Here is a 15,157-nt window from a genome sequence, read left to right on the forward strand (position 1 = left end):
AACATAATTCATTTCTAATTAATAGCTTCTCGAAATAATTATGCAGCTGTATGTGATGAACATAATGAAGATATAGTAAAGAAACCTTTGGATGAAGGAGCTTATATTTGCCTTAAAAAACCATTTGACATGGAAATTGTGAAATACTTGTGGCAATTTGTATTGAGGAAAAAAATACAAAAAGAGAAAGCGAGAGAAAGAACATCAAAAAATAAAGATGAGATGAATGTTGATGATATTGGTAAAAATAGCATTTTTGGAGAAAATGAAGAACAACTTAGAGAGAAGAAAAATGTGTGTAATACTGAGGAACAAGACAACTATATTAATGAGGTTGAAAACGATGTTCTATTAAATGAGAAATGTAAGTTGAGCAGAAAAAGAGGTAGAAAAAACATGAAAGAGATTAATGAAGGAGAAAGCCAAAGCAGTGATATTCATAAGATTGTTATGCAAAAGAACTACATAGAATGGACTGATGATCTCCATGCCAAATTCATGGAAGCTGTACAACAACTTGGAGAAGGAAGTAAGTTTACTTCACTATTAATTAAATTTCTTTACAATTCATTTATATGAAACGATATAAGCAATGAGAATTCATTCTTATAGCTAACGTCAACTTGTTTGGAATTAAGGTATAGTGATTGTTGTATTTACATGTACCTCGGCTTGATATGTAGGATGCTACCCCAAGGAGATTCTAGAGGTGATGAATGTTCCTGGTCTTACTAGGATGCAAATTGCAAGCCATCTTCAGGTACATCTTTTTTTAAAAAAAAATTATTGAATTAAATTGAATTGGCTTTTAAAAAAACATTAAGTGGTAAATTATGTACCGTTTGTATGTGTATGGTATGGAAAAAGTTATACAACAAAAAAAATATACTATAAAGTTATTTTCTCGTACTTGGTTACTAGAAAATATTTTGCTTGGAAAGTTTTTTTTATCAAACACTTTTATCTTAATTTTACTTTTATATCAAAAGCATAATGAAATATCTCATTTCATTTTACTTTCGCTAGAAAGTATTTTCACATTATTATCAATCTCTTTTATTCAAAAAATTTATCAAAACATTCTCTCATTAAGAAATTTAGCGATTGAATTTGTTACATGTTTAGTGATAGAAGCTAATAATTCATTGTTAATTTCTATAATTTTGTCATTCAATAGGATAATATTGTTATCAATCTTTAATTCATATTGTTTTGAAAAGATTTTAATTGTTCACCAATTGCCAAACACCTGAAATATTTTCTATTATAAATGAGTTCGGTCGTTTGACACACACCTAAATAACAATGAGTTTAGATGATAAATATATACATTGTCTAACTCTTTCTTTTTTTTTATCTTTTTCTTATAAAATCAGAAATGGCGTCACCCATCAGGTAAGGGATCCTCAAGTGAGTTTCATGTACCAAAAAGTAGCTTTAAAAAATTTGGGACAATGCCTCGTCTTTAAAAATATGTACCAAATCTACAGCGTAACACAGATCAAACCCAAAGAAGACCAAAGTTTCCCTTTCCAACTCTTAATACAAACAAAAATTTTGTTCGAGGAGGGAGTTCAATTCAACAACAATTCTACCGTCCACAACTTCCGATTCAATCCCACTACCTCGACATATGCAATCCATTCAATAATCCATTTTTGTTGGCCCAAAATAATGTTGTTGGTAGGATACAACAACAACATGGACCATCATTTGGAATGTTGAATTCACAAGGACTACAAGGCCCAATAACTGAGAACACTAATTATAGGTCTGGCCTTGCACTTAATAGTGGGGATAATCATACCCAAAGTGATTACAACTTGGATCTTAATGTGGCCCATGGAGAAATATATTTAGGTAGTGAAATAATGTCTTGTTCAGATATTGGAAATGCAACAACTAGTAATTATAACTTGAATGTCAATTTGGACAATGTGACAACATATTCAAGTAGCGCAAATATGCCTGATGCTTATGTTGGAAATGTGACTATTAATGAATTGGGACCAGAAAATTCCAATTTTCAGCAACATATTGGTGAACCAAACATGTTTGATCCAAGCACTATTGTGGCGGCATCATATGAGAGTCATATTTAAGGAAGAAATTCAAATGAAAAAGGAAATTGTGATGTGTATTTCAATTTCAAAAATATGGTCTATCCCTTCAAGAATCATGGAAATCTGAGTGCTAGCCTACCAAATGAACAAGGCAATGAGTTTGATCAAGTTTACCCTGATGATCGGGTTAGTGCTTCTATCTAGTTTGATGATTAATATATATATATATATATATATATATATATATATTCATTTCTCTCCTTTTGATAAAAATGTTTTTTATGAAGACATTTTTTTAACTCAATACTAATTTATTTTTCAAGAAAATATTTTTCATCACATCCATAATCTCCTCTAGATTTTACCTTAAATCTACATATGCAGGTGGCAGCGACATCAAACGTCCAATTTCCAGAAATAACTGATGAATCCTCAAAAAGATGATCCAATGTTATCAAGACAATTAGTGACAACTCTCATAAGTGCTCTATCCATGGACAATTTTTTTCTTAAGTGAAAATTGGCATCTTTCACATTTTTGAAGACTATTTTATTTGGTATGACTGGATTGTTGGTTTGTTTTCATTTGGAACTAATGGTCAGTATTAGATTATTGAATTTCGGTAATTTTTGACTTGGGATTATTGTTTTGTTTAGTATCAACCCCAATCATCCTGCCATTACATAACATTTTGGTTGATTGATTATATCTTATATATGGGATCGAATATTTGTGAGACTTAATTATTATTGCATCTCAATTTAGCATAATACTTTATGTATCGTTAACATCTATGGGATATGCTTCTTGTTATTGTACTCAGATAGATAAGCTCTTTGTGGCAGCAACGAGAATGCAACTAGGCATTCTGGGCAGCAGGCTAATTAGTGGAAACAATGGGGTTACAACTAGGTCAATTGGGGAAAAGAATATCCATAAAAATAACAAAAATTGGACTATGGTGACACATAAAAAAACAGTTGGCCATCAAATTGGTTCTCCAATCCGTGCTTCAGTGCAATAATTCAGTTAGTTCTATATTAAGACTAGTAAGCAACCACATGTTGTTGGACCTAGTACTTATTCACCAAAAAGTTTCTGAGGTGCAAACATTATTGAGAAAGGCAAGGAGGACGCCATACTGGATGAATGTTTCAATACATTTTGGAGAGTCTAGAACTTCCAAAGAGAAATATGGCAGAACCTACCACCTCACGAATTAAGGTTGATACTACACACAAACTAGTGATTTACGTGATTTACTCTAGATTAGCCTATGAGGATAGTCAAGGACTCTAATCAAGGTTGTAAATAGTCAAGGACTCTAACCAAGGCTGAAGATGGTCAAGGACTCTAACAAAGATTGAAGATATCCGAGGAGTATAACAAAGGCTGAAGATAGTTGAGGACTCTAACCAAGGTTGAAGATGGCCAAGGATTCTAACCAAGGTTGAAGGTAGCCAAGGACTCTATCCAAAGCTGAAGATACCGAGGCATGGAATTTAAGTGTAACCCAATGGAGTAAATCAGAGACTTGAACCACGAATAGAGACTAGTCAGCTAGATTTACGGTTAGCAGCCAAACAAGCATCAATGGAAGAACCCCAAGCCGAGTGCCATCACAAATCACTCCAAGCCTGAACCAAATCCAACCTGAATCGACGAATATCCTCCAAACAAGGACCAAGTACATTAATAGCCGATGAAAGGAGGGAATTATGGATAAAAGGTCTCAAGAGTTGGGTTACTGCCTAGCTAAGAATCAGACTATTAGAGTCAAGTCTGCTATATCAATCTACAGGGAGCTAATCCGTCTGAAGCGACGACGAAGAGATTCTAAGGTCTAATAGCTCTATATTATGCAAGTCTATGCCAAACACTAGTCTAAGTATGGACTAAGGTCATAAAGTAACCAAGATGCTATCGATGTCCGAAAAAACCAAAAAGGAATAACACGTGAATTTTAAGAAGCTAAACATGGTCAGCTAACAACCCACCCCCAAATTCACACAAATCAATATGCAGTTACATATTCATGCTTAATCTAAGGAGAGAGAAGTTGTAGCCTATCTTTAAGTTGATCGCGCGTGCTCCAAATCAATTCTCCGGAGCTTTTTCCTTCCATATGGCCTCGGAATACTACCACTCTATCAAAAATGAAATCACAATGTTAATACGGTTGTTTCCCCACTGAATTTGCCATAATCAAAGATACGCCCAAAATTTGGTCTAAAATAGAATTACGGGACCCGCATTGGGAATCTCAAAATCAACTCCATCAAAAGGTCATAATCAACTTACTAATCTTGTGTACGAAAATGGGACACAATTCGATGCTCAAAAAGGGAGACATCAGCCCATACAAAATTATCCAAAAATCACCGTAAAAGAGCTTAGGCAGCCCTCTCGAGGAAGAAATTATCTTAATCTAATGTCCCCTGTGCTTCCCCGATCACTCCAATACATAACCACGCCAATTCCAGACAATATGAAATTTGAATCACCCACTAGATTTCTCACAATAGCATTCTAAAAATGAGTAAGAAAGCTGAAAATTCAAGATTTATAACTCAACAATCTCTTCGCTAAGTTCCTATATTTTCATCGCTAAATGTCTGCACCAGCGACACCAGATTTTGCTAGTTTTTAAAGTCTTCAAATGGAACCTCTGGATTCATTCAGAAACCGATAAAAATAAACTAAATATGCTACCCGTAACATCTCAAAAATCTCTATGCCAAGATTCAAACCATTCTTCTTAGGCGTATAGGATCGAACTCATCGACTTTTAATTGTATATATGAGTTAGAATCAATTCCTAAGTATTTGAAGAGTATTAGATGTGTTTTAGGATCATAAGGAATCTCTAAAACCAAGCCATGTACAAAGAATTCCTCTCGGCTAAGTTTCAGGATGAATCCGTATAAGGGTCAACTTCAAATGACTATATATCCTAGAATATAATGAATTGGGTGGCCCATAATATATCAGATTAAAGTCTTTGAGTCTTATTTCCAACGCCACCAAGATTGAATTTTTCCGAGTTAGGAGTAAAAAGTTATGCTCAGTCAACCAGAAGAGTGCGCGACAAGTCCGCGTCGCGGACCTGTCGCGGACTTGCCTTATTTTTTTTTCTAGATTTTTGTATTTTGTCAAAAACAAAGGTGCGATACACATCCATGTCGAGGACCTATTGTGGACTTGTCTAGTTTTCCAAATTTTTGTAGGGATATTTTGGGAAAATTACCTAATATCCATATATACGAATTTGGATGCGTTTTGGGTCATTTATTTTCAGTCTTTCACCTCCAAAAAACCCTAATCTTCATCCTCCTCTCTCTCAAATCATCCCCTTCAATTTTTCTATCAAACTCAAAGGATTCAAGGCTCCTCATTGAAGACCAAGAATCAAGTTTTCTTCAAGTTCCTCTCTAAGGTATGTGGGTTTTCATCCATTGGTCCTTCCACTCATAGAGCCCAAATATTTTCTCAACCTAGCATTTCAATTCAAAATGATGAAATCTTATGGGTTTTTACATGATGGTTCCAAATGCATAGATTATGTTATATTTGAAGTTTATTTACTTATATTGATATATATTGACTCTCAATTCCAAGTGATGAGTTTTTATGGATTTCCATACTACGATTTCAAATGTGTAGATTCTTGAATATTTGAAGTTATTTATCTATATTGACTTATATTGATTCTTATTTACATGAAATGGATGATTTATCAATGTTCTTGTATGAAGGTTTGAAAGGTAGTTTTAAAGTGCATATGGTGGGTTGTTTTAAGATGTTTGATTTGATACATTCATATCACTCTCATGCATACAAGTATTCTTTAAATCTATTTGAAGGTATTTTTGAAATGAACCCACCTAGTTTCTTATGATAAAGCAAAGTTAAAATGAAGTTTGACACCAAATGAATGTTTGAAAATGTCTACAAATGAGTTTAAAGGTGCTCTTTGCAAATAAGGTTTGTGAATGATGATTCTATAATGTTCAAGCAAGTTAATGATAGGGTGAGTTAAGGCCCTAAAGATATTTTATGGATAAAGATAGGTGATGAAGAAATGTCTACATTCACATCACATGAGACAAAGTTAAGGAGCTATTCTATGATTTTGTTCTTATGAAGAATGGACGGGTAGTAGATATGGCCCCTCCCACACGATGATTAACTTTGTGTTTTATGGTTTATCTATTCCGTTGAGAGTTTACCTAGCACAGAGTAGACCTTGGGATAGGCATTCTCTCCCGTAGCAAAGGCAAGAGACTCGTAGAAAGATTCCATTATCCCATAACTACGTGCCACCATAGAAAGAAGGATCACCCGTTAGTAGAGGCTTGATTCCTTAGAAAGGATCACCCGTTAGTAGAGGCTTGATTCCTTAGAAAGGTCCACCCACTAGTAGAGGCATGATTCCTTAAGTAGCTTAGTGGATCCACTTAGGCATATAGGAGTCTACATTGGCATGTAGTCTCCCCCTTTCCTCCAATATATGGGTAAACATTGGGACTCCATGTTATGGCACACATGGTTTATGTCGGTTAACGGTCGCTCTCACAAAGTTATAAGGTCCCTCTTCCAATGTTTAAGATAGATCATATGATGTCTACTATGTCTATCACAAAGTAAAGTATATGCTCTTACAAAGATAAAGATTTCTTTCAAAAGGTTTATGGTACTTTTCAAGTATATGGTTTCTTATAATGACTCATGACTACCCCTATAATATTTAAGTTTCTTTTATGAATCATGATGGTTTCTATATTTCATTGACTAAGCCTCATAACTCCAAATGGTATTTCAAATGAATACAAGGTTCTAACATGGTCCATTGTATCACCTTATTGTATAATGATATATTGCATAGCATGCTCACATACATAGTACATTCAAAGTACTAACGCATACTTTTGCCTACATGATATCACCATGTAGGAACCGACGTCATTCCCCGACCTCCTCCACTGGTTAGCTCGAGTTAGTTGAAGATTGCCTGTGGTGAGTTCCCATGTTTTGGGAACAACATCCCATTTATTCTAAGCTTATGTTATGTAGAACATTAAGACTCTTATTAAGGCTTTTCTTGAAACTTATTTTGAGGGTGAGCTAGGGACATGTCTTAGCCCCCGCCAAGTCTATTAGTAGATGTATGTTTGGACATAAATGGAAAAATGTTTTTAGTTCCGCTTATTATTATTGTTTATCATTACCAATAAAATGCTTAATGAATGCTAAGAGGCTTGGGTGAGGTACCTTTGGGTGTCTCATTCGCCGTGTCACATCCTTGGGTCATGACACTACCCTACTTAATTCAACTTTCCAAACTCAATGGAATCGTCGGATTTTTAAAAAAAAAGTTTTATGACAGAAATACCCCATCGGGACCCCTTTAGGTCTAAAACTCAACTTTTTGCCTAAACACTCAAATCGCAGCCTAAGGCCTCGGGACTCTAACCAACCACTCTACTAGACCAAACTCAACATTCCGAAGCTAATGGCTAATGGAGTTCTCATACGACAACTAATTCTCTGAATGTTGACCAAAGTCAACTCTAGGCCTTTAAGTTTTCCAACATCTAATCTAAGTGCTCAAACTCACACCGGAAGCGTTGGGGCCCGAACTAAAGGTTCTTCTAGACCAAAAATAGACATTTTGGAGCTAACCGTGCTGGCGGATTCTTATCCGAGCATGTTTATCAAGGATCTTGACCAAAGTCTTAGGTCGAAGAGTAAAGGCTAAAATGCCTAATGGTTCAAACTTGCACTTAAAGCCTCAGGACTCGGGCCGATCATGCTTCTAGCCTAAAATGATTATTTTAAAGTTGATGGAACCATCATAATTCCATTCTGATATTGATTACCTAACATTTTGACCGAAGTCAACTATTCAAATTTCAAAAGTTCCAAAATAGGAAGAAACGGGCATTAACCCCTAACGAACGACCAGGTGATCGAACAGTCAGTGCCAGTAAGTGATAAATGACTTGGGGTCGCTATAGGAATGCTCTAAATGACGAGAAGACGACATTTACACAGAAATGGTCCGGAGGGTCATTACAGTGCATTACTTGTTGTTTCTGTTCTGCATCCAAAATAACGCATGAATATATTCCTAGGGTTCTATATTAATAAATTTTATTTTCAAAAAACACATTAACTCGGTTTTTCAAGTTTCTTACCTGAATTATCAAGTGTGCAAGTTTCCTATTTGAATTATCACCAACTATTTATTAAAACACACCTCAACTATCAATTGCTCATGTTTTCTACCTGAACGATGGTTATATTTCAAGTAGGAAAAGTGAACAATTGATAGTTGAGGTGTGTTTTAATAAATTATTGGTGATAATTTAGATAGAAAATTTATACACCTTATAGTTCAGGTATGAATCTTGAAAAGTAGGATACTTAGGTTTATTTTTGATCCTTCACTTATATTAATATTGTGTGAAGTGATTTCCTGGAGAATGGGGACTCCCAAAGAATGGAAAAAATATTCCATGAGAAAAGATGGTTTCGAGTCTGTATATACTCTACAATTCAAGTTGTTATCTATTCCTTTTTGTAATTTGCATTTATCTAATCTTTGATGTGCCAGTATAATCACGATCTTTAGATTGCATCAGCTTTTTCAAATCTATTTACGATGAACTTTTAAGCTTTTTCAGAAGATTTTTCTGAAATTTAATTGAGAAAAAGGTGTCATGTATATATTTTGATATAGTACCATGCACACATTATGATATATAATACTTTTCCATTAATAATATACATTCAGATACACCTTGTGAATTAACAGATATACATTCATTTATACATGTTATGTAGTAATAGATACACATTCAAATATATGTATTACGAAGGACTAGAAAAACTTTGAGAAGGCTCAAATATGCTATCGAACTTTGAAAGAAGGATCAGTTATATCATCCGTTAAAAGTTTGGCTCATCTATGCCAATTGTTGTTTGAGAAAAGGCTCATCCATGCCATTAGTTTTTAACTCCGGTTTTGCAAAACCATTTTTTACATATGGCCAATTATAATTCGGCCACGTCATTACTTATTTTTTTAAAAAAATAAAATTCTAAAATCATTTGTGGAATTTTAAAAGTCCACCCCTATTAAAAAAATATTCAAAAATTAGTCCCAAAACTTCAAAAATCTGCTTTGATTCGTGTGTTTATTGTTGTTTTTGACACTAGATCCTTGTTTCCTAGTGTTTTTCTGAGTCTATGTTCAAAATTTTCAAGTGATTTGGAGTTGTGGAGAAAATTTTACCATTAAAAAATATTGAAGTTTTGAAACTTTGAACAAATTTCAAGTGGGTCTTGTTGAGTTAGGTTCATAGTGAGCTCCTTGAGTCCAGAGACTTGTCTGGGTTCCCTCTTTACTTTCATATATATTGTATTAGATTTTATATAGTTGATATACCATATTTGACATATTTCTTGTAACAGAAAGCTCTTGTGTACATGACACTAAGTCTTGAGAGGACTTTTTACGTACTGTCTTTTATTTATGAAGGTTTATAGGAATTTAGATTATTGTGTCATTACTTACTTTACTTTGGCTTTATCAAATGTTTTTTTGTCTTCGTGAAAGGTTAACTTTTCTGCCGGGGGAGGAGGGAGGGGTATGAGGGCAGGTGCCATCATGACCTAGATTTTGAGTCATGACAAATTATATCTAATATAAGAGAATGTAAGAAATATTTTATCTATAATTTTTTTTTAAAAAAAAGTACTCACTAAGATCCCATAACTAATACAAGTCATTTTTTCAAATAATTAAAACAATTTCCTTGAAAAATAAGTCTAAGTAGCTAAACACTAAAATATGATTTATTTTTTTCAATAAATCATTGCCCTGCATACTAAACCCGTAAAAGAAAAAGGAAAAAGGAAACAAAAGTATACCCTTGTCTTGACTTAAAAAAGAAAAAAATCAAATAGGTCAAATAAATTTTTGTTGTATGGTCAATACTAGACATGCCCATTATCAAGTAGAGGTACTAGATAAGTACCTATTAAGAGAATTAAATGTTCCTCTTTATAAATTTCAGTGTTTTATTTAACAAATTATATTTTTATCTCTCCTTTGTTATATCCGAAGAGGAGAATTCTCAATTGGTTGAAGGAGCAGATGATCCAATGGCAGCTCCCTACTATGGCATGATAGAAGAAGTTCGTGTTATGCTGGTTGATAATGACAGAGAGTTTGTTACTTATATGGCCGATTTGCTAAAGTCTTATGACTATAAAGGTAACATTTCTAACATAAAAATAGAACCCGTAAGTTGTAACCTTTGGTTCTTTGATATAACTAAAATCTGTGTAATTTCATTTATATAAGAGATTTAATTGATATGATGCTTGTTATTTCATTTGTGACTTTAACATGGATCTGCTTTTAGAATTCATTTATATATCTTGTAAATCTTCGATTTCTATTTTCCTTCTTATCATAACACTATTTCTATGTTTGTATATGTTGTTTTACAAGTTAATAACTAAGTTTTGTGTGGTGATATCATATTCTCTATTTTTATTTCTTGACATACACATTCACACACTTGATTAACTTCTATGTACCTGGAAGGACACAACTTTATGTTTAATTTTATTTATTTAATCAACTAACATGTGGATTGTACACTTAATCATTTTGAAGAAAAGGGAAAAATTGTTCTTTGTCAATTGTCAGGATGAAACAATTAATTAAATCACTCAAAAATGAATTTTGTATGTGCAGATCTTTGATTCTTACCAATTTATCTATCATTTTTTTAAAAAAATATTTTGGTGGCGAAGGCACAAGATTAGAGTTTGGGAGGGAAGAGATAGAGTAAGAGAAAGACAAAAAAAGAATTAATCTGACTATTTGACCGTGAGATAATATATTTTTTTGGTCATTTATTGGAAGTAGACAAAAAAAAAGGGATCCTTCAAAATAATATTGACCAGAGGAAACAATTAATTAAATCCCTCAAAAATAAATTTTGTATGTGCAGGATTTTTTATTTTTACCAATCTATCTATCAAATAGAAAAAAGTTATTTTGGCGGCGAAGGCACAAGATTAGGGTAATGGGAGGGAAAAGATAGAGTAAGAGAAAGACAAAATAAGAACTAATGTAACTATTTGACCGTGAGATAATATTCTTTTTGTCTTTTATTGAAAGTAGACAAAAAAAAGTGGGGAGACTTGATTTTCAAAAAATAAAAAACATTCTCCTTCCTTTTTTAATTCAATTAAAATATCCCTCTTAATTTCAACGAGCCTTTTCTACTTTGTAATTGAATAAAAAAAATCATCTCTTGAAAAATAAATAAAATTGTTAAACTTAAAAATGTTATTTCAACCTTTTGACCACACGTGGACCTTGAATTTTAAAATATTTTTATTTTCTTAATTTGAAAGAAAAAATGGATTTAGTTTAATGGCTACTTGCCAAATATTTTTTTGGGTTCAACCTTAATGGTCATTCAATTAATTTCTCTATTTTAATTTCTGAAGGCAATAGACAATTTCTGGATGAAATGAAAATTAGATTCATGTAACAGGAGAAAGAGTTCACATTCCTTTGTCGGGATATAATTGAACTTTTGATCAATCCGGATACTTGGAACCCTGTGGATGTAGACACGGTCTCTTTGGATCCCTTTGAATTTCAAATATTTGGGAAGAATAAGTAAATGCCATAAATATATTACCCGAAGACTATCTTAAAATGATGATATTTTGAGAAATCTTAGTAGATTAGTTTGTTATCACCTTGTTGGTGGGGTTCAATTCCTACTTATAAGCCCCACTTCCCCTTTGCCCCTTGCCCTAATTTTTAAAAACAGTGATTTTCTTCAACTATTTTATTGTGCAAAAAAGGTATATAAATGACAATTTTAGTATAGTTTAGGTGTGTTTTATGATTTTCCCACATTTGTTTTTTGTTGGGTTTTCCAATTACTTTGTTAGTATTCATTGTTGTTCCATGCTTAAGGTGTGTTAAATCATTTTGACTTGAATTTCTTTGATAGCTACTTTTGCAAGAACCATGTTATACACCTGCATAAAGTAAGTAATTTTGTAGTAATACAAAAGTAACTATTAGTAGTAGGGATTAAACTTTAATTTGACGGCATGATAAAGAACATACATAGAAAAATCTGATAGAAAAAAGGAAGTTCTTTTTCCTTTAGACGCTTTTATGACTTCTAAAATCCAAAATTATTGCCAAAATAATGAGTTAGGTTTCATTTTAGATATATAATAAATCTAATGCAATCCCACAAGTGGGGTCAAGGGAGGATAGTGTGTATACAGACCTTTAACCCTACCTTTAAAAGGTAGAGAGTTTGTTTTCGATAGATCCTCGGCAAAAAATGGATGAAATGATGATATTAGCAACAAGAAGGAACAAAAACAAAAAAATACAATAATCAAGGCTAAAGAACGAACCGATAGAGATAGAAATATAAAAAATGAAAATACCATATTAATAAGAGCCTATTTGGATTGGGAAAGCATTTAAGCACTCTTTTAATGTTTGGGTAAATTAAAGAAATTGTTATAAGAACTTGATTTTAAGCTAAAATGATAAAAATAAGCTAAAAGTCACAAGTTAGAAATCCTAACGTATGACTTTTAGCTTATAATCCAAAAGCCAATCCAAACAAGCTCTAGTACTAGTACCCCGAGAAAGGGAAAGCAAAGCACTCGACTATCCTAATCCTCGACCTCCACAACTTTTTATCAAGGGTCATATCCCCAATGAGAAAAAGTTGTGGCATGTCCTGCCTAATCACGTCACCCCAATACTCTTAGGCTTACATCTACCCCTCCTCAAGACCTCTACGGATAACCTCTCACACCTCCTTACCGGGGCATCCACACATCTACTCTTCACATGTCTAAACTATCTTAACCTCATTTTCCGCATCTTATAATCCATGGGAGCCACTCTCTCCTTGGTCCTAATATCTTCATTCTTAATCTTAACTCCCCTAGTATGCCTACACATCCATTTCAACATTTTCATCTCTACTACTCTCATCTTCTGGACATGGGTGTTCTTGACTAGTCAATACTCTCCCCATATAACATTATTGATCTAACCACCGATATAAAACTTACCTTAAATTATTGATAGCATATTCTTATCACATTGAATATAATACTCAATGTAAGACTCCATTTGTCATGCCCCGGGAGGGTATCCTAGGCATGGCCATCACTCGAAAGCCATTTCTGGCCTCTAAGCGAACCACCTGGTCTAGTCACACATTCATTCAAACACATTCTCTCAGTGGAAGACTCAATCAATGAAGTACTATTCATAATTTAGGGCCAAAGGCCAAATATCTATCAAATCAACCAACAGTTATAGAAGAACTACTCAAAAGAAACAATCCAACATTTCTACGCTTCGGTCTATGAAGCCTCTACCAATAATCTAGGAGGTGCCGATGACAAGCCCATGGCTACCAACAATCAAAATAAAGGAAACAACCCAAAGCTATACAGGAAACTCAACATCCTCCTGGAACTAGGAGGACTCACCAACTAGCGGGGAGTGTGTGGATCTTCAACGGTGCACCGGTTGATGAACTCTAGTACCTTTCTCTGCATCATGAAACCATGCAGGCCAAATGGTATCAGTATATGGAATGTACGAGTATGTAAAATGGCCGAATGAAACAACATCAGAAAGGACCAAATCAACTCGGGAATCTCAACTCAGAAAGAAGTACAACTCAACAAGCGTCCTAAGTCTAAGCAAGAATATAGTTTAGATGGGACCAAATCACGTATAATTCAACTCAATCCGATCAGAGTACTATCAAGACCTATATGGGAGTTTCTCTTATCCGACAACTATCACTTATGAGCCAGTGACAGTACAACAAACCGACGTTGTTGCCGCGTCTGTTACTTTTCCAAGGTATGAACGAATCAACCAATCATGGATCCAATCCAACCAAGTCCTATAATGTCAGGACAATAATTTTAGGGAAGCATCCGACTTTAACGGTTCAATCCCCTCCTACATTTGACGACGTAGTTATTGGGTTCGAGTATGGACTATACTCTTAGCCAATTCGATGCACGATACTCCTCCCAAGCCTCAATGCTCATAAAACTCCATCCAATCAACTCAATCAAATCATATCGATAAGTCTCATTTACAACCTTGTCAACTCATCCACTCTATCACCATCAAACATCTCCCAATCATACTATCCGATCGATTCCAATCATATCTTTCAAGAGTAAATTTAAATGTATATTTATAGCATCATACAAACATATCCAACCATTTCTCTATTCATTTAACACATCTTTGGAACTCATCACAACTCCAAGGTTTTAGACCAACAATTTAAAATGAACAACATATTTAAGAGAATTAGCATTTTTGTCATAATCCACATAGTTAAGAAAATCAATAAAGCATGTTTAACAACTCATCTTCATCAACTCATACTCACATGAAGGTTCTTTCTAGAAATTTCTTATCTCAACAACATCAACATAACAAGAATCACATTAATGGATGACAAGACTCGTTTAGACATAGGCCTATCAAGAAACTCAATTCTTATAAATATTTAATCTCAAAGAAAGTGTAGGGCACATGGGTGGAATCAACCCATGTTTTGAGTAGCCTTACATACCTTAGTGAAGACTTGAAGAAAACCTTGATGCTGGGTCTTCAATGGGAACTTGAACTCTTTGAAGTTCTTGAAGCAACCCTTGTTGGAAATGAATTTGGAAAAGAAGAAGAGGAGAGGGAAATTTTCTAGGGCTTTTAGAGAAAGAGAGAGAGGGATTGAAAATGGTCCCAAAAACGTCCCAAGGCTGTGTATATATAATTTAGGGAAATACCCAAATTGCCCTTTCTCCAAAATCTAGAAAATAGGCCAAAACACTCTTGGCGCGATAGTGGCGCGTTGCGCCACTGCGGCGCCAAGTCAAATTTAGGCTTAAAAACCCTGCAGCCCAATAGTGGCGCGTCGCGCCAGGGACCAAACTACTGAGGCTGTTTTGTGGTAGGATAGTGGTGCGTCGCGCCTTTACA

General features: G+C 34.1%; 1 protein-coding gene across 1 annotated transcript; it reads left to right on the forward strand.

Annotated features, from left to right (window-relative positions):
- Positions 1-222: 222 nt before the first annotated feature.
- Positions 223-2,102, forward strand: LOC129883416 (putative two-component response regulator ARR13). Its single transcript, XM_055958094.1, has 3 exons — positions 223-529; positions 684-760; positions 1,491-2,102. Exons 1-3 carry the CDS (start codon positions 223-225, stop codon positions 2,100-2,102), a joined length of 996 nt encoding a protein of 331 aa, XP_055814069.1.
- Positions 2,103-15,157: the final 13,055 nt, after the last annotated feature.

Source organism: Solanum dulcamara, chromosome 3 (assembly GCF_947179165.1).
Source record: "Solanum dulcamara chromosome 3, daSolDulc1.2, whole genome shotgun sequence".
NCBI classification, from domain to species: domain Eukaryota; kingdom Viridiplantae; phylum Streptophyta; class Magnoliopsida; order Solanales; family Solanaceae; genus Solanum; species Solanum dulcamara.